General features: G+C 46.1%; 1 protein-coding gene across 1 annotated transcript; it reads left to right on the forward strand.

Annotated features, from left to right (window-relative positions):
* Positions 1–2,527: 2,527 nt before the first annotated feature.
* On the forward strand, positions 2,528–18,029 carry TEPSIN (TEPSIN adaptor related protein complex 4 accessory protein). Its single transcript, XM_073560608.1, has 13 exons — positions 2,528–2,607; positions 3,066–3,138; positions 4,061–4,152; positions 4,227–4,320; positions 6,820–6,887; positions 6,976–7,054; positions 7,147–7,209; positions 7,755–7,949; positions 8,020–8,197; positions 9,879–9,992; positions 15,833–15,911; positions 16,901–17,035; positions 17,358–18,029. Exons 1-13 carry the CDS (start codon positions 2,572–2,574, stop codon positions 17,811–17,813), a joined length of 1,662 nt encoding a protein of 553 aa, XP_073416709.1. The 5' UTR covers positions 2,528–2,571; the 3' UTR covers positions 17,814–18,029.
* The last annotated feature ends 2,005 nt before the right edge of the window (positions 18,030–20,034 follow it).

Here is a 20,034-nt window from a genome sequence, read left to right on the forward strand (position 1 = left end):
CGGGGACAGGGAGAGTCCGGTCACCTCGTGCTGCACTTGGCCTGTAATAAGAGATAATGGAATTGTTAGTAGTCGTCACATGACCATGGTTGCCAGATTGGTCATCTACAGCCACAAAGTCCCTAATGCGGCCCCTTCCATGTGCCACAGTCCCCAGTACAGCCTCGTCCCCATGCCACAAAGTTCCCGATGCGGCCTAGTCTCTGCCGCAAAAACAATGGGACAATTGTGACAGGTTGTAGTCCTAAGCACAGCAGTTCTGGCCAATAGCCATCCCACAGATTGCTCTGCAGCGCCTCTACAGGGGGAAAGAAGCATAGCAGCCAAAAGACACTCCCCATGTCTTCCTTCACCCCCTGCCCTGAGCATAACGATGTATCGATATTACCTCCTTCACTGTTACTTCTGCCTTTAAGGGAGTGTGCACACGCTGCGGATCCACAGCAGTTTCTGCTGTGGCATACAGTACCATTATAATCAATGGAAAATGAAATCCGCAGTGCACACGGTGCGGAATTTTCCGCGCTGATTTGCTGCAGTTTCAAATCCGTAGCATGTCACTTCTTTGTGCGGATTCCGCTGCGGTTTGGCACCTGCACCATGGCAGGTGTCAGACCACAGGGGAAACCCGCAGGCTAAACTGCAGGTTTTACCTGCGGATTTAGACAACCTGCGGTTTTACCTGCGGATTTAGATAAATCCGCCCGGAAAATTCCGCAGAAGAATCCGCAGCGTGTGCACTCACCCTAAGATCTGATGGCTGTCAGTGAACGGCAATATTTACAATTGTAACAGTTATTAGAGATGAGCCAATCCGTCAGTATTTTTATTTGTTCGGACCTGAATCAAGTCTGCCCAAAACTGGATTTTGGGAGATTCTCTCCTCTCTAGTAGCAAACCCTCAGCTGTGAGAAGTATCACACCTGTTAGGCTATGTGCACACGTAGTTGGAAGTGCTGCGGATTTTGAAAAATCCACAGGTCAAAATACCTGCGGTTTCACACCTCACAATGGATAAGGTGGGAAACCGCAGCGGAATCCGCACAAAGAATTGACATGCTGCGGATTGTAACCCGCGCGGAAAAATCCGCAGCATGTGCACAGCGTTTTTGGTTTTACCATTGCAAAGAATGGTACTGTACAACGCAGCAGAAACTGCTGCGGACCCGCAGGGCCAGAAACGCTGCAGATCCGCAACGTGTGCACATAGCCTTAGAGTGTTCTACCTCTTGGATATTTCACACGACTCCACAGTGAACGGCTTTTCAGGCATAGTCTTGAGGCCGGAGGCACACTTGCAACTGCAATGCCTGAAACTCACTGACATTCTCAGTTGCCTCATTCTACATCCAGCTAAAAACATATTGGATGTAGAAGGCAAATGGAGCAAGTTTTTAATGAAACCCAACTATAAAAATTATTTTTTGGCCCCCAAAACATGCATTTAATCAAATATATATTAAAAGATTAGTCCCCGAAGGTGGACAATCTCTTAAACACAAAACTTGCTCATCTCTAATAATTGCTACAATTGTGTTTCCGTTCAGTGACAGCCATCAGAGATAGTGAAGACATTGTGACAAGCCCATAGCAGCAGACTATTATTCTACCAGTAAGACTTGGCCCTCATTGTCTATAGTGGCTGCAAAGGGAACAAACCATCAGCTGTGAACAACAGCATCAGGTCTGTACGGGTCTCTACTCACTGACGGCAAGCACGAAGCCCCAAGTGGCCGACTCACCGCCTTACTGATGCACTGCTTTAGCTCTTCAAACTCCTTTGCACACGTCCCTTTCCGCAGCTCCACTTTTCCAGTGGTGTCCGCTGACACGCATCGCCCGTAGGCCGCTGCCTGTAAACAAAAGGTTAACTATATCTCTTTTTATCCTTCTGACATTTTTTCCCAAAAGAAAAACAATACTGATGCCTCTGAATTGTGCTGACCCTCAGTTACTCCTCCTGGAATTGTAGGAATAGTTAGTTTGGGCCTTGACATATCCCCTAATGAACAGGGTAGGTTAAAAACGCCCATTGACAAGGGGATTGGGAACACCCAGTTGTCCATTTAGTCGCCAAATCCAGGAGGCGGAACTGAGGAAATGCAAGCAACTTTGATTTTTTTTTTTTAACCAAAAGTGCTGAAACAGTGAGAATACAGCCATTTTAAGGCAGCAAATGACTGCTAGGACCTGTAGGGCAAGTCTGCGACCCGTGGAACTACAGGTCCCAGCATGCCGTCCTTCAACGTCGTTTTTTCGCTTTCTTACTTGTATCCTGCACTCCACCAAGAGTCGGGGAATCGTCTCAAGCTTCCACTTCCCCGGAGTCACCGTCCTCGCACTCATCATAGCTCCAGCAGCTATTTTCTTATGGGCGCAGCCATACTGACGTCCCAGCCAATCTGCTCAACCGAAACGCCTTGTCTGCGTTCCAGTTGGTGTTTCTCTTAACGTGCCGCTTATTGGCTGTGCTCTTGGAAATCGCGCGCTGATTGGTTGGTAGGGAGGAATCTGCTTTGTGATTGGAGGACGCTGCTTCCGGCTGTCAGTGAGGCCCCGGCGGCTGGGAGGATGGCGGTGCTGGGCAGGCTGACGTTCCTGCAGCAGGTGAGCGCTGGGCACTGAGCTGACGCTTCTTCCCGCTGCACCTGTGCTTTACAGCTTGTCTGCCTGTTTTTGGCTTTCTTTATCTCACTGAGTGAAATCTCTCCTTAAAGAGATCTTCCATGTCTGTGATGTGGCTGTTTAGATCATTAACATTTTTTAAAAAAATAATTTACATTTTTTACTTTTTTTTTTAAGTGGTCCCAACGGTTCCGCTGTACAAACACTATAAGCTTAGGATGTGTTGCATTGACCTCAGTTACATTTTGTGCCTCAGATCTCAGGAATCTGACCCAACATACATAGGAAATTAATTTGCCGGCACTCCCAGTGACTCCTAGTAAATGACTCTCCTCTGTTTCTGCTTTGTATCGACTACAGCGCCCCCTGGTGTTGTATATAGAGTGTTGTGAATGAGACTGGAGCTCCTTACTAAAGTATCATCTCCTTTTTTCCCCCAGCTTCCATTGTTATTAAAGGCGACTTCCGATGATGATACCCCTTGCCCTGGATATCTGTATGAGGAAATAGCCAGTATCCTTTACTGCCTGTGTGCAGTGGTGCGGCGGAATATTCCCATAGGTGCCATTAATTTCAATTTGTTCCCTATAATACAGAGGTTCCACTTTTCAGGCGGGACCTGATACACGTTTCGGGGATTCCACAGTCCTAAATAGATTTTCCAGATCGATAGAACACTAGACTCGGGCATCTTTTATGTACATGGCTCTGTGGACAAGAGCACCATCAATAGATCAAAGTTTCATGTCTCCCCGTTCCCCTTTCGTTTCCCCTCGCCGTTCCCCTTTCGTTTCCCCTCGCCGTTCCCCTTTCCTTTCCCCTGTCCCGTTCCCCTTTCATTTCCCCTTGTCGTTCCCCTTTCCTCTCCCCGTTCCCCTTGCCGTTCCCCTTTCCTTTCCCCTTTCCTTTTCCCTTGCCGTTCCCCTTTCCTTTCCCCTCGCCGTTCCCCTTTCCCCTCGCCGTTCCCCTTTCCTCTCCCCGTTCCCCTTTCCTTTCCCCTCGCCGTTCCCCTTTCCTTTCCCCTGTCCCGTTTCTCTGTCCCCCTCCCTCCCCTTTCCCATTCCCTTTCTCTTCTCGTTTCCCTTCCCCTGTCACCCTTTCCCCTCAATCCCTCTCTCGCTCACCTTTCCCTTTTATTCAATTTCCCATCCTCCGTTAAGCCTTTCCTTTCACCGTCCCCTTTCTCTCACCCCTCTTCCCTCCCACACCATTTTCCCCTCCCCCATTCCCTTCTTTTCTTTCCCCGGTACCATCCGAGCAGACTTATTATTATGTGTCGGTGACCTGTTTAGCTGTACAGTGCTGGGTTCTGAGTTGAAATCCCACCAGTGGCCACCCCTTCTCGGAGGTTATACTTTCCTCCTCACCTACCCCCATGCATCTCCTCCATATAATAAGTCCCTTGGACTATATTATCCCCTAATCCGATATTCAGAGATCTCCCACGAGTCTTCCGGGAACTGCCAGTTCCTCTTGGAGTATCTTCTGAACCGTCTGCAGAACCACTCGTGTCACGTGAAACTGAAGGTGGGTGTAGTGTGGTGAGTTAGGTGGGCACAGCATGGTGACCTCCAATCCCCTCTAAATATTGTCGTTTCCAGGTGCTGAAGATCCTGCTCTATCTCTGTTCTCACGGTTCCGATCAGATCCTCCAAGATCTCCGACGCAACGCGGTGTACATACAGGAGGCTTCAGGTAGGAGAATCCTATATAGACGCACCCGTGTCATTATTATTACACTTCCTGTCCGTGATCGTGATGACAATGGGGAGCCAAGTGCTGGAACCTGCACCAATTGACAGAATAGTACATTTTTATCCCCGATATAAGATGTCATGGAAGGTCTGACGCCCGACCGACACTCTATTCATTCTCCATTTTAACGAGGATAGAAATGTGCTGGTCCCATCGGTCGGACCCCCACAGATCGACTGGGGACAAGTGATAAGCTGTTTTTAACAGACAACTCCTTTAAACCTGTCATGATTGGGCAGTTTTCTGATTTTGCGATTTGGTTTTGTTCCGCCTCTTCTTCCAAAAGCTAAAACTTTTTTTTTTTTCTTCACTTTTTTGTTTAAACCATTTGTTTTTTTGTGTTAAATCTGTTTTTGTTTCACAATTCTTTGAGAATTTTTATTTTTCTGCTGATGGAGCTGTGTGAGCAGTTGTTTTTGCGTTGGCAAGCTGTAGCTTTTATTGAGGTATACAGTGGGTGAAATTAGCATTGAACACGTCACCAATTTTCTACGTAAATATATTTGTAAAGGTGCCATTGGCGTGAAATCCTTATCAGATGTTGGTAACAACCCATCCAATCCACATAGGCAAATAAATCAAACCATAGATGTCCGTAAATTAAGTTATGACTAATAATGATAAATGACACAGGAAAAAGTATTGAACACGCGTACTGAAATGTAATTATTACTTCATATAAAAGCCTTTGTTGGTGCTGACAGCTGTTAGACGCCTCCTGTATAGAGAAACTAGTTGCAGACATTGCTCAGGTGTGATTTTGCCCCATTCTTCCACACAAGCACTCTTAACATCCTGAATTTTCCATGGGCTCCTTCTAGGATCGCTGATCACCAGGGCCATTCTAGCAGCTTTATTTTTTTTTTCTCTGAAACCAATTGAGTTTCCTTGGCTGTGTGTTTGGGTTCATTGCAAATTGTCTCTTTAGGGTTCATTGTCTTGCTGAAATGTCCACCCTCATTTCATCTTCATCATCCTGGTAGATGGCAGCAGAATCAAGAATGGAAAAATGATTTGAGACATTCATATAATTGAAGGAAGGAGGAAGTTTGCCAGTGCCATATGCTAAAAAACGGCCCCACCCCATGATGTTCCCAACTCCAAACTTCACTGTTGGTTTAGTGTTTTTGGGGTGACATGCAGCACCTTTTGGTCTATAAACATAGTGTTTATTATGGCATCCAAGGAGTTCAATTTTGGTCTCATCTGACCAGACTATATTCTCCCAGTATGTCACAGGTTTGTCTAAATGTTCTTGCGCAAACTGTAAACTCGCTTTAACATGCATTTTGTTCGACAATGGAGTCTTTCTTGCTGAGCGTGCATACAGACCATGGAGGTCGAATGTATTATTCAAGGTGTTTTTACACTGCGTTGATCCCGTCAGGGCTTACTTCCGAACCCCCATATAAAGGGATTCTGGCGTATGCACCGACTGGCACATAGACCATAATGGTGCCGACAGAGTGAACGTGTGGTCTGCCACGCATCATTTTTGGCATGTATTCCTACTGTGTTGTCTTTTAAACAATTGTACCTACTGATTCTAGGTCTTTCTATAACTCTCCACTGGTGGTCCTTTGCTCTTGGACAACTCTTCTGATAATTATTTTCTCTCCTGTCCGAAATCTTGCAGGGAGCACCTGGTCATGGCCGGTTTATGGTGAAATTATGTTCTTTCCTCTTCTGGATTATTGTCCTAACAGTGCACACTGTAACCTTCAAAACTGTAGTTTAGAAATTCTCCTCTAACTTATGCCATCAGTATGTTTTACAACAATAAGGTTGCGAATGTCTTGAGACAGCTCACTGGTTTTACCCGTTAAGTGATGTTTATTGAGTGGCTCCTTGGTAATAAGGCACCTTATTATAGGCAATCAGTTGGACCAGCTGATATTATTTTGCACGAAGTGACAGGAATGCTTTCTAATAGCTGATAGATTTCAGCTGGTGTCGTGACTTTCTATGGGTTTCTGCACCTCTTTTTCTTCATGTCTTCAATACTTTTTCCTCTGCCATTTCTCATTATTACACATAACAATTTATGACACAGTATTTTAGTATATAGTAAATTGTAGTTCTACTGTAAAGAATGCTTCATAGAAGGACAAACACAGCACCCTGCGATCACTTTGTAAGAGTTGGGGCAATGGGTGCAGGTGCACAAGGCCGTTTAAATGCAGCTGTCATTAGCTCTGGGCCGCTTATTTTAGGCAGATGCCAGCTATACTACTTATGACAAAGCTGGCATCTGCTAGGCATGGTGCGGGCTCAGCTCCTGAACCTTTCATTACAGATGTACTGAGACTGACGTACAGCTATAGCGATATCAAGGAAGGAAGGTCCCGGCAGGGATCTACCTACATTACCTTTATCAACACACATCCATGCTGTGATCACTGGATGTGTGCCTTATCTTTCATATGTTTTTCTTCACAGCTGTTAGCGGACCCCCGGACCCTCTGCATGGTATCAGCCTGTACCAGAGGGTGCGGTCGGCCGGTCAGGTAAGTCTGCGCACTATACATATGTTACATTCTAGGACACCTCATAGATCAGTCACAGGTGCCATATTGCTTTTGTCTTCTTGTCCAGGAACTTGTGGGCAGCTTATATACAGATCCCGCACCGCGTCATCCCGATATGGTGCCAAACAAGGAAAGGTGCCAGCCTGGTAATGTGCCAGAACCGCTGTTGTTTGTTTTATTCCCTTTTTAATTAAGTGGGTAATAGTTTGCTAATTGCTCTGCTGTCACTTTCTTACAGGAATGGGGTCTCAGCTCTCCCGCTCACAAGGGTTTGGCTATACCAAGGAGAAGCAGAATTTAGGTAATTTCTAGCGCATTGCAATATATCTACAGATTTAAGGAGAGCTCTCGTGCCTGAGAATTTGAGGGCCGCAGTCTGATTGCTGCTCCTGCACTGTCATCTGTGTCCTTCACTATTTCTAACACTAGATGGCACCATTGTCTAGGATAATTTTCCAGAAACAAATAGTGAGTCTTGTGATCCCGGTCCGCTGATTGGATGTGCCGTGTAGTATATTACGTGGGCTATCTTATGCTGGCATCTGGACGGCCATCTTTTGGGCTGTGTTGCCACAGTTCTGTGTTTTGGGTATCCAAAAATAAGCTTTTTAAAGCAGTATCCCAGCCATTATTGTGATAAATGCAAGATCACAAAGCTGAGCTTAGATGAAGGGGTATTCCCACCAGGAGCAATTAAGAGATCAGTGCGGGTCTCATAAGCTACTTAGAGGACTGTTCACTCTAGATAAAATTTGCAAACCCTCCACTGTGAGAAGTTAGATGTTCACAAAATTTCGCTGACAGCAAACAGTATAATCTTGACCGGTGACCGTCTTTCTCATACAGGCACCCCGAGTGAAGCCCTGCTGAGCGGCATACAGAGAGCAGCCGTCGCTGTGACGCAGAAAGTGCTGGTCGGAGCAGGGTCGCCGTCCTCTTGTCTCCGGGATCAGGCCGATGACACCTACAAGCCGGTGGCGGTGTCCGTGGACGAGCAGCATCCGTCGGCAGAGAAGCCCGTGCCACCCGTGACTCAGAGAGGTGAAGCGCGTCTGATTGGCATGGTAGGTCAAAATTGCCTGCTTATATACTCATGTAGTCTTCCTTCCAGGCAGTCATCGCTCGGGGGTCCCCGGGGGGGGATGGGATGACAGCGACAGAGGTCACAGCTCCCAGGACTCCTTCCATAACAAGTCTCCACGCAGCCAGTCCTCAGATGCCGGGAGCAAAACGGGCAGCGATGGGCAGTCCCGCAGCAGCACCCGAGAGAGCACAGAGATTCCTGAAAGGTAGACTGATCGCACAGACTGTCGGTGTAAATATGAGCACCTTCATTCACTGACAGCAAGCAGACATTCGGAAATGGTGAGACACTGAAGCACAAAATATTTTGTAAAATTACAGAACTTTTCTTAGAATATGGTGACAGAGTCTATTCTAACGATGATTGACAAATCATCTGGAGGTTTTGATTGGTGGGGTTCCGCAGCCTGAGACCCCCCATGATCACTGACGTAGAGGGACAGCAGTGTGGCCAGATGGGGTTAGCCAAAGATGGGTTCAATAAAAAGTCTAAATCCTGTCTTTAGCTAATGTGAAGAGTCGGCTGAGATTTTCTACCTCTCGTTTTAGCTATCACTCATGGTCTCAGCCCCAGACCCCCAGTGATCAAATCTTCCTGTCCTTAAGACCTATCAAGTTTGGTGAAAATGCTGCTTTTTAATCACCATAAAATGAACAGTTCTGCAACTTTCTATTATACTTTGTCAAGCTCTCACTTTTTCCAAAATTTCTGCTTGTTGTCAGTGAATGAAAATATCCACATTTACAGCCACACAACCAAGAACCTCTTCAGACCTAATACTTCTGACACCTAAATTAATCCACTTTTTTCCACCAATACTGCAAATGGCACTTCCCTAAGCAATATACACAAACCAAAGGAGGCAGTATTTCAACTTACACCAACAGAAGAGAACCATAAATGATATAAAAATGTGTTTATTATTAAAAATCCATAAAAATGCTACTTTTAATCAATGCAAACAACATACCCCAAGGGGACAGCATTTACTGGCTCAAAAAAAAAAAAACCCCATGATTACATTAAGGGTTATACCTATATCATGATGGAAAATGGATATAACATATCATAATGAAAAAGTCTTATTATTAAGCCCAGTGGCATAAATTATACATAGACACAAATTACCATAAGCACATTACTGTATTATGTAAATACAAGGGGAAATATATATATACCATATGAGAGTGACACCAAGGAATCCTATTATATTATGCCAAATAGCATTTCTCTTAAATTACCATAAGTATCCCCAAAATCTCTGGTTATATTATCCCTTATTGTGCATATTACCCACACAATAAAAATAGGCAAACCGCATAAATACCAAAATTTTAATTTCCAAAAGGGTGTACTTACTATAAAGTGAGAGGTAATTGCAGCCTGTGATGCTATCCCCTCGCCCCGACGCGCGTTTCGCCCGCTTGCTTCTTCCGGGGTCACCCTTAATGTAATCATGGGGTTTTTTTGAGCCAGTAAATGCTGTCCCCTTGGGGTATGTTGTTTGCATTGATTAAAAGTAGCATTTTTATGGATTTTTAATAATTAAATAAACACATTTTTTATATAATTTATGGTTCTCTTCTGTTGGTGTCAGTTGAAATACTGCCTCCTTTGGTTTGTGTATATCACTTCTGACACCTAGTCTGGTACTTTGTAGCAAACGCAGAATAAGGGAGGGATTTGTGCCAATGATGTATTTAGCTGACAGAGGATTTTCTAGAGGGGATGTGATTGTGACAAACCCTCAGCTGTGTTAGGTGTCAGGTTTTCAGTCTATAGATTTAGAATGAGAATTTTCCCGTTCATTGACAGCGAGCGGTGATTTCGCAAACTGGAGTTGTCCGATGTCCAGTAAGTCGGTAGTGTGTCGTTCTCTTGAACAGGGTGGAAACCGCTCATCCGGGCGACTGTCTACAGGAGGCGCAGTTAGTTGCGACCATCACCAGGGGGCAGAATGTGTTCCTCACCCAAGAGGAGGTGCAGCATTTTATTCGAGGGTGAGTACAATGATGGGCGGTGTACTGATTCATGATGGGGTCCCAGATTAAGAACAACCAAGCAAGATGACCTGGAAGCATTTTTATTTAATAATGGAGTTTGCTACTACTTTGAGCTAATACTCCAGTCATGTCCAAAGCTGCTTAAAATCATCGACCTGCCCTGCATTAAAGGGATATTCCCATCTCCAAGATCCTATCCCAATATGTAGTAGGTGTAATGACAATAATATTAGCAAATACCTCCAATTAGAAATGTAGTATAGTTCTTCTGATTCGCTATGTCAGTTACACCATATGCAGGGCATTGCAGTAGCTTAGGTATCCATGGGTACAACCATTGATATAACGAGTTAGTTGTCAGTAGTTGTAACCATGGATACCTAAGCTACTGCAATGCCCTGAATATGGGGTATGTGACGTAGCTTATCAGAAGAAATATACTACATTTCTAATAATGATGCCTACTACATATTGGGATCTTGGGTGTTTCTGTCCCCCCGCTATTCCCCAGCTTCTCCCCTCTGTCAATCCCTTCACTGGCTCCCAATTGCCCAGAGACTCCATTACAAAACCCTAACCATGACATACAAAGCAATCCACAACCTGTCTCCTCCATACATCTGTGACCTCGTCTCCCGGTACTTTCCTGCACGCAACCTCCGATCCTCACAAGATCTCCTTCTTTACTCCCCTCTTATCTCCTCTTCCCACAATCGCATACAAGATTTCTCTCGCGTATCACCCCTACTCTAGAACTCTCTACCACAACATATCAGACTCTCACCTACCATCGAAACCTTCAAAAAGAGCCTGAAGACCCACCTCTTCCGACAAGCCTATAACCTGCAGTAACCACCGATCGACCAAACCGCTGCACGACCAGCTCTACCCTCGCCTACTGTATTATCACCCATCCCTTGAAGATTGTGAGCCCTCGCGGGCAGGGTCCTCTCTCCTCCTGTACCAGTTATGACTTGTATTGTTTAAGATTATTGTACTTGTTTTTATGTATACCCCTCCTCACATGTAAAGCGCCATGGAATAAATGGCGCTATAACAATAAATAATAATAATACTGTACAGTAGCAAGAGGCGGTGTCTTGAATCCACAGAAGTTGCTCAGGTAGTGCAGCTCATCTAGGATGGAACATCAATGTGAGCTGTGGCAAGAAGGGTAGCTGTGTTTGTCAGCAAAGTGTCCAGAGTATGGAACAGATACCAGGAGACAGGCTAGTACACCAGGAGACATGGAGGGGGCCGTAGGGGGCGGCAACCCAGCAGCAGGACCACCACCTCCTCCTTTGTGCAAGGAGAAACAGTGCCAAAGCCCTGAAAAATGACCTCCAGCAGGCCACTAACATCCATGTGACTGCTCAAACTGTCAGATCAGACTCCATGCGGACCCGACATCCATAAGTAGGTGTTGTGCTTTCAGCCCATCACTGTGCAGGACGATTGGCATTTGCCATAGAGCACCATGATTGGAAGATTTCACATTGATGCCCTGTGCCCTTCATGGATGAAAGCGGGGTCATACTGAGCATATGTGACAGATGTGACCGAGTCTGGAGACACAGTTGAGAGCGTTCCGCTGCCTGCAACATCCTCCAACATGACCGGTTTGGTAGTGGGTCAGTAATGGTGTGGGGAGGCATTTCTTTGGAGGGTCACACAGCCCTACATGTGCTAGGCAAAGGTTCCCTGACTGCCATTAGGTACCGGGGTGAGATCCTCATACCCATTATGAGACCATATTCAGGTGCAGTGGGCCCTGGGTTCCTTCTGATGCATGATATGCTAGGCATCATGTGGCTCTTGCATGTCAACTGTTCCTGCATGATGAAGACATTCATGCTCTGGACTGGCCTGCCTGTTCCCCACACCTAAATCCAATCGAACACATCTGGAACATCCAGTGCATTGCGAAAGTATTTGGCTTCCTGGAACTTTTCAACCATTTCACACATATCATGCTTCAAACATAAAGATACTAAATGTAAATTTTTGGTAAAGAATCAACAACAAGTGGAACACAATTGTGAAGTTGAATGAAATTTATTGGCTATTTTAAATTTTTGTGGAAATTCAAAAACTGAAAAGTGGGGCGTGCAATATTATTCAGCCCCTTTACATTCAGTGCAGCAAACTCACTCCAGAAGTTCATTGTGGATCTCTGAATGATCCAATGTTGTTCTAAATGACTAATGATGATAATCCACCTGTCTGTAATCAAGTCTCCGTATAAATGCACCTGCTCTGTGATAGTCTCAGGGTTCGGTTTGAAGCACAGAGAGCATCATGAAGACCAAGGAACACAACAGGCAGGTCCGTGATACTGTTGTGGAGAAGTTTAAAGCCGGATTTGGATACAAAATGATTTCCAAAACTTTAAACATCCCAAGGAGCACTGTGCAAGTGATCATATTGAAATTGTCATGATCCAGTTTGGATATGACAGAGAAAATGCACAAGTAACCTTTTTTTTTCCTTTGGCTGTGACTTTTGTTCTAAATTTTCCCCCCAGTGGTGGTGAGCGTCATTGCGCGCTTAGTGCACATGATTATAAAACAGGTGTGATTGCTCTATAAAAGAATGTCAGATGTGGTAATCACTGTTGGTGATAGTCCTCAGTTACAAGCAAGCCTGGGCAAAGGATGGAGCTGAAGGAGAGTCCTGGGCAGCTCAGTGAGAGTCCTGGAGTGGCAGCTATGGTGTCTGCGAGGAGGGCTGGCATGGCTTGGTGGAGCTCCACCTATGGTGTCAGCAAGGTGTTCTTGCATGGCTTGGTGGAGTGATAGCTATGGTGTAGAGCTGCACTCATGATGCTGGACTCGGTTGCTGGAAAGCTGGATTCAAGATGCTGGACTCTTTTGCTGGATAGCTGGACTCATATGCTGGACTGTGTTTCTGCACAGCTGCACGCAGGTGGTGGATTCTGTTTGCTCCAAGGCTGCACTGTGGTGTTGGATCTGGTCGGAGGAAAAGATGCACGCATGTAGTGGGCTCTGTTGCTTGGAGCGTAAGCAACAGAGCAAAGCTAAGTGTTGTTTCCCTGTTTTGTCTCTTTTCCTTATGTGTGTTTTAGTGTAGTGGTGGGATTAGTTTCCGCACCGTCCTCTTCACTAGTGAGGGTTTAGGTGCAGGGCGAGTCAGGGTTTTTACCCAGAAACTTCTGAAGAACTTGCAGTCTTCATTGGCCCCTATCTCCTCCCTCTCATGTCCTGATTCTGCATTGAAGCATTACAATGAAACACTTCAAACTGCCCTGGATGAATTTGCACCCCCTATAAATAGAACACCACAACGCAGACGGCGACAACCCTGGCACACGGTGCAAACACGTTTCCTGCAGCGGTGCTCCAGGTGCGCCGAACGTCTGTGGAGAAAATCCAATCTACACGAAGATTTCATCCATTTTAAGTTTATGCTTAGAACATACAACACTGCCCTTCACCTCTCCAAACAAACCTATTTCAACACCCTCATCATCTCACTGTCCAATAACCCGAAACGTCTCTTTGACACTTTTCATTCTCTACTCAATCCAAGAGTACAGGCCCCAACCACTGAGCTCCGAGCTGACGATCTGGCCAATTACTTCAAAGAAAAAATTGACCAGATCCGACAGGAAATTATCTCCAAATCCCCTCATACCATGCACTGTCCTCCCTCCCCCACTGCATCTAACTCACTCTCTGATTTTGAACCAGTCACAGAAGAAGAAGTAAGCAGGCTCCTTGCATCTTCTCGCCCAACTACTTGCACCAGTGACCCATTTCCGTCACATCTCCTCCAGTCCCTTTCCCCTGCTGTCACCCCTCACCTAACTAAAATATTTAACCTCTCTCTCTCTTCTGGTATTTTTCCCTCCTCATTTAAGCATGCCATCATACATCCACTACTTAAAAAACCATCCCTCGACCAAAACTGTGCCGCTAACTATAGACCTGTCTCTAATCTTCCCTTCATCTCTAAACTCCTGGAACGCCTGGTCCACTCCCGTCTTATCCGCTATCTCTCAGAAAACTCTGTTCTCGACCCTCTCCAATCCAGTTTCCGCTCTTTACACTCCACTGAAACTGCCCTCACTAAAGTCTCTAATGATCTGCTAACAGCTAAATCAAATGGTCATTACTCCATGCTAATTCTCTTGGATCTCTCTGCAGCATTCGACACTGTGGATCATCAGCTCCTCCTCACTATGCTCCATTCCATTGGCCTCAAGGACACCGTTCTCTCCTGGTTCTCCTCCTATCTCTCCGACCGCTCCTTTACTGTTTCTTTTGCCGGTTCCTCCTCCTCTCACCTTCCCCTTACTGTTGGGGTTCCTCAAGGATCGGTTCTAGGCCCCCTCCTCTTCTCCTTGTACACTGCCCCTATTGGTCAAACAATCAGTAGATTTGGTTTCCAGTACCATCTCTATGCTGATGACACCCAATTATACGCTTCTTCTCCTGACATCACGCCAGCCTTTCTAGAAAACACTGGCGATTGTCTAAACGCTGTGTCTAATATCATGTCCTCACTATATCTGAAACTGAACCTGTCAAAGACTGAACTCCTTGTGTTTCCTCCCGCTACTAATGTACCTACACCCGACATTGCCATTTCCGTCTGTGGTTCCACTATTACTCCCCAGCAACATGCCCGCTGTCTTGGGGTCATACTTGATTCCGAGCTTTCCTTTGCCCCCCACATTCGATCACTGGCTCGCTCTTGTCATCTGCACCTCAAAAACATTTCTAGAATTCGACCTTTTCTTACTTTTGACTCTGCAAAAACTCTTACTGTTTCTCTTATTCATTCTCGTCTCGACTATTGTAACTCTCTTCTAATCGGTCTCCCTCTTACCAAACTCTCCCCTCTCCAATCTGTCTTGAATGCTGCAGCCAGGATCATATTCCTCACCCATCGTTACACCGATGCCTCTACCTTGTGCCAGTCATTACACTGGCTACCCATCCACTCCAGAATTCAGTATAAACTTATTACCCTCACCCACAAAGCCCTCCATGGCTCAGCACCACCCTACATCTCCTCCCTTGTTTCAGTATACCACCCTACCCGCGCCCTCCATTCTGCTGATGACCTGAGGTTAGTATCCTCAATAGTCAGAACCTCCCACTCCCGTCTCCAAGACTTTACACGTGCCGCGCCAATTCTTTGGAATGCACTTCCCAGGTCAATACGATTAGTCCCCAATCCCCACAATTTTAAGCGTGTCCTGAAAACGCATTTATTCAGACTGGCCTATCGCCTCAACACATTAACCTAACCTATCCCTGTGTGGCAGAGCCAAAAATTTTACCATAACCAGGTTCCCAGCATCATGTTCCCACATGCTTTATGCATCCATTAGCCCTCTGTGTCTGTACTGTTACACACTTAACATTATGGCTGGTCCATACAATCAGGGCAATTGTTACCACCCACCTTTCGTGTCTACCTCTTTCCTCATAGACTGTAAGCTTGCGAGCAGGGCCCTCACTCCTCTTGGTATTTGTTATAATCTACTGTATGTGATTATTGTTATGCTGTAATGTCTATTGTCTGTACAAATCCCCTCCGAAATGTAAAGTGCTGCGGAATATGTCGGCGCTATAAAAATAAAATTTATTATTATTATTATTATTATCTTGGAGATGGGAGTACCCCTTTAAGGCTAACATGTTACATGGCCGCTATTTATCTTATCTTTCACATTTTACTCCTCTCATCAGGAACACTATGCCCCCCACAGTGCAGTAATGCGGATAACGCTCCACGCAGAGCAGCAGTGATTGGTGGCAGTAGATTAGATTTCGGTTTGTGCACTGACCTCTGTATTTCTACACCAGGTGTTCGCTGCTGAACTGTGAAGTCGTCTTCGCAATGTTAAACCGCTCGTTAGAAGGTGATGATGCGGGTGTCCAACTGGTGAGAAAACGCGAGCCAAATGCAAACTGTCATTCATAAAATGTCATGGATGAAGCAATGGCCCTGTGGATGTCGGCGAGGTGGCTGTCCATGGCAGGGAGAGTTCTGTGCATGTCGGCGAGGTGGCTGTCCACGGTAGGGAGAGTCGTGCGCAAGTCAGCGAGGTGGCTGTCCACGGTAGGGAGAGTCGTGCGCAAGTCAGCGAGGTGGCTGTCCACGGTAGGGAGAGTCGTGCGCAAGTCAGCGAGGTGGCTGTCCACGGTAGGGAGAGTCGTGCGCAAGTCAGCGAGGTGGCTGTCCACGGTAGGGAGAGTCGTGCGCAAGTCAGCGAGGTGGCTGTCCACGGCAGGGAGAGCCATGCACATGTCGACGAGGTGGCTGTCCACGGCAGGGAGAGCCCATGCGCATGTCGGCGAGGTGGCTGTCCATGGCAGGGAGAGTCCTGCACATGTCGGCGAGGTGGCTGTCCATGGCAGGGAGAGTCCTGCACATGTCGGCGAGATGGCTGTCCACGGCAGGGAGAGCCGTGCACATCTCGGCAAGGTGGCTGTCGTCGTACGCATGTCGGCGAGGTGGCTGTCCATGGCAGGGAGAGTTGTACGCATGTCGGCGAGGTGGCTATCCACGGCAGGGAGAGTTGTACGCATGTCAGCGAGATTGTTGTTCACGGCAGGGAGAGCTGTACGCATGTCGGCGAGGTGGTTGTCCACGGCAGGGAGAGCCCTGCGCATGTCGCCCCCTCCCCCCCAAAAAAAAGAAAATGGTAATGCAACAAGACTAACAAAATGTCATATGTACCCTATCAAAAAAGACGTCCGCTCACTCTTTAAGAAAAAAAGCCCCTTTTAGGTCTCTGAAAATAGCGGTACAAATTTATTTTAACGAAGAATAAAAATGTGCAAGTTTCATATCGCAGCTATCTCCCCCTGCTATTATTTTGGAAAAGGAATTACTGCATTGTAAGTTTTTTGCTTTCGGTGTCCTTGCAGCGGTCTATGTGCGCCGTAGCTTCACTCATGACCTCTGACCTTCTGTCACATGAGCACATGCTCTCGGTGGTTAGGAAGAACCTACAGAAACTGATCCGTGGACCTCCAGGACCAGTGAAGGATAAAGCCAGGAAGGTAAGGGACTGTGATTATAAAACTTGTAGGGGGACCAATTCCTACTGTTGGGGGGATAGGGGTTACACCAGGTGGCCATACACTTTTTACATTTGGCCCTAAAATTACTTTAGTCCAACGGGTAAGATACCACCGACTGTTTACAATATTGTTTCACATTTATGTTACTTTTTCTACTCCAATTACTCCCAAAATTGTGTTCGGGCAGCCAGAAGAATTTTGAATGTAGCTCTTGATGTGAATGGAGTACACATGCTATTAACTAAGCTTTATTTGCAACAAATTTTACTTTGTTTGTTTGTTTTTTGTTTTTTTTTGCAAGATTCTCCTCCAGTTTGAAGCCCTGACGCAGACGTCTACTAAACCAGAGACCGTCCAGTTACCCACCTTGCCCTCTACCCAACTCACCCCATTGGACCTTCTAACTGACAACCTCCTAGAAACAGGTGACGAAGATCTACTGACACCCTCAAACACCCCTACGTCCCCAATTGTGGCAGATCCCTCCAAACCTGCTTGCTGCGGATATGTACTAAATGGACACGAGCATACGGACGGAGAAGAGGCGGCCACCATTGAGAAGGACAACTGTGCCTGCACTGACCCACGTGGACGGTTGTCACTTTTTGATGGCATGGAGTTGGTGACTCCTGTGCGAAGACTTGGAAAGGATGATATGCCAAGTCCAAAGCTACCTACCACTCCCTTGGTACAAACAGTCTCACAGGAGAGGACTTCACAGCCCGGTCTATCAGCTTTCTCCTTCTTGAACAGTTAGCCTACGACGTGGTGCTATAGATGACGGAGGTATCTGTGGCCGGTGATGCATGGTTTCTGCCTATAGGACACAGAAGATATTGAAGTCACAGGCAGCTGGCCTGAGCAGCAGAAACCAGCGAGCACTAGCACGTTCAAGTATTAATATGTTAAGGGCTGTGTATATATCATGATATCCTACAGCGAGGACACTTAATAAAATATTTGGTACAAGAGAGTCCAAGGAGGTTGTCCTAAAGGGAGAAAGGTTTAAGGATCGGAAAAAGAAATTGTAGTTCCGTGATAAATAAAAATTTTGAGGGTAATGTTGCACAGATCAAACATGTCTCCAGTTGGCATCTCTAAATAAGGGCTCATACTTGCACACTCCAGTCCCAGTGCCAGCGGCAGTGCTGGGTTTTCATGCGAGAGACTCGCACGAGAATTGTGCGAGTCTCTCGGAAGTGAGTATGAGCCCTAATTGATGTTCTGTAGTCAGGAGGAGAGCAAATTGGCATAGCTGTTTCCCACGAAGCGAATCTTGGCTTATTAGAAAGGCTCCTTACACCAGCTGGTGGTCTTCACAAGTGGAAACATTGGGCACCTAGACCACTAGCTCTGATAGATTGCGCAGAGAGAAGTCGGAACTTTTGCTTACCGTGACTCCCGCTGTTAACTCTCAGGATCAGCTCTTAGGTCGTACCTCACACCAAGGATGTTAAATCTTGGCAAAAAAAAAACGTACTTTTACTTATTGATCTGATGTGTTATTATTTTTTTCCCTCAGCCTTTTTTCTTGCCAGTGTCTTGTCTGATGAATTTTCAGCAGAGAAATGAAGTCTTCTTTTCTGTGGGAAGATTTTCAAAACCAAGAGCAAAACAAAATCTGAAAAAAAATAAAATACTACTTGAACAGCAGTGTACATTTTCAGCTTAGGCACATAATTATATGAATTTGTTTTTGATGTGTTTTTTGAAGTAGATCTGCTAGAAAATCCACTTAAAAAAAACCTCTGTGTGCATCTAGCCAAAGGTAAGTTCACACTATGCTTTTTGATGTAAATTCTACTCCAAAATCCACATGAGAAAAAAAAAATTGAATACTGTGAATAACTTTCAATGGAAAAGCACCTCTAGTTGCTTTAAAAAACAAATGTTCCATATTTCCCTACGGAATCAATAGACGCCTTAAAAAAAACACCTGCGCACAAAATCCGCATAATAAAAAAAAAGAGGGATTTTTCGTTCTTACCGTAAAATCTCTTTCTTGGAGCCTTCATTGGGGGACACAGATTACCATGGGTGTATGCTGTGTGAGGTAGCGCTGTCATTCAAGGTTGGGGGACACTCGCTTGGCAGCCACACAATCAGATCCAGCTCGGATTTTCATAACTATAACAGTCCATGAGGTTTATTTGTCATCATAAACCACAGCAATATAACATAAAGTTCACCACAGCATAGCGTCCATTACAGAGCTTCCCTCTGTTAAGCCTGTGATCATACAGGTTCTGCTTAGTAGGCTTTCTATCCTCATTTATCTCACCCACATCAGGGTCTCCACACGGTTCCTTCATTCAGGCTGCAGACGTCCATATCCCTCCAGGTAACTCTCAAGCTCTGGCAGCCATTACACACAGCCACACACAGGCTGTTAGTGAAGAGATCCTTCTCCTCACGGGACCTTCCAAACTGGATCAATCAGGTCCCAGCATTCACTCCTTGTGACCTATCCTGGCTACGTTATATGGTCCGTAGCCACGCCCACTGGGTCACATGGCTATGACCTCATCACAGGTCCTTCACCTACTCACATAGCCTTTTACTATAGGTGTTATCAGACACACCCCTGGGTGGGTTTGTGGGCAGCTAGAACCCACCCATCTCTCCAGCTGCCTGAAGGCTTCTCCCTAACACATAGGCATGACAGATCAGCTCTGCTGATCAGCACATAACAAAGCGTTCATCTCAAAGCCACCCACTTTGAGACACACCACGGCTACTCCGTATTCTGCCACTCATCCTCTCTCTTGGGACATCCACACAGCGCCCCCTAGTGGACACAGTGGTCATTACACCACATACCCCACCCCTCTGTTCAAACTTGTGGGGTTGAACACACAATCTTACACCAGGATCTCGAGACCGGGCACACATTACACCTTGCCCCACAGGTCGAGAGAACCGTCTCCATCTGTCATACGGCCTCATCTCTACATTAGGTCTCCCCCGCCCCAAGCGGT

This window comes from Dendrobates tinctorius, unplaced genomic scaffold (assembly GCF_039654945.1).
Source record: "Dendrobates tinctorius isolate UK_male_01 unplaced genomic scaffold, ASM3965494v1 ptg000014l, whole genome shotgun sequence".
Classification (NCBI taxonomy): domain Eukaryota; kingdom Metazoa; phylum Chordata; class Amphibia; order Anura; family Dendrobatidae; genus Dendrobates; species Dendrobates tinctorius.

What these genes read in the sequence shown, in the direction of transcription:
- TEPSIN (XM_073560608.1), top strand. Translation starts at nt 2,572, where the DNA reads ATGGCGGTGCTGGGCAGGCTGACGTTCCTGCAGCAG. An exon ending in CAAGGAGAAGCAGAATTTAG is followed by an intron (nt 7,210 to 7,754) that starts GTAATTTCTAGC and finishes TTTCTCATACAG; the next exon opens with GCACCCCGAGTGAAGCCCTG. An exon ending in AGCACAGAGATTCCTGAAAG is followed by an intron (nt 8,198 to 9,878) that starts GTAGACTGATCG and finishes TCTCTTGAACAG; the next exon opens with GGTGGAAACCGCTCATCCGG.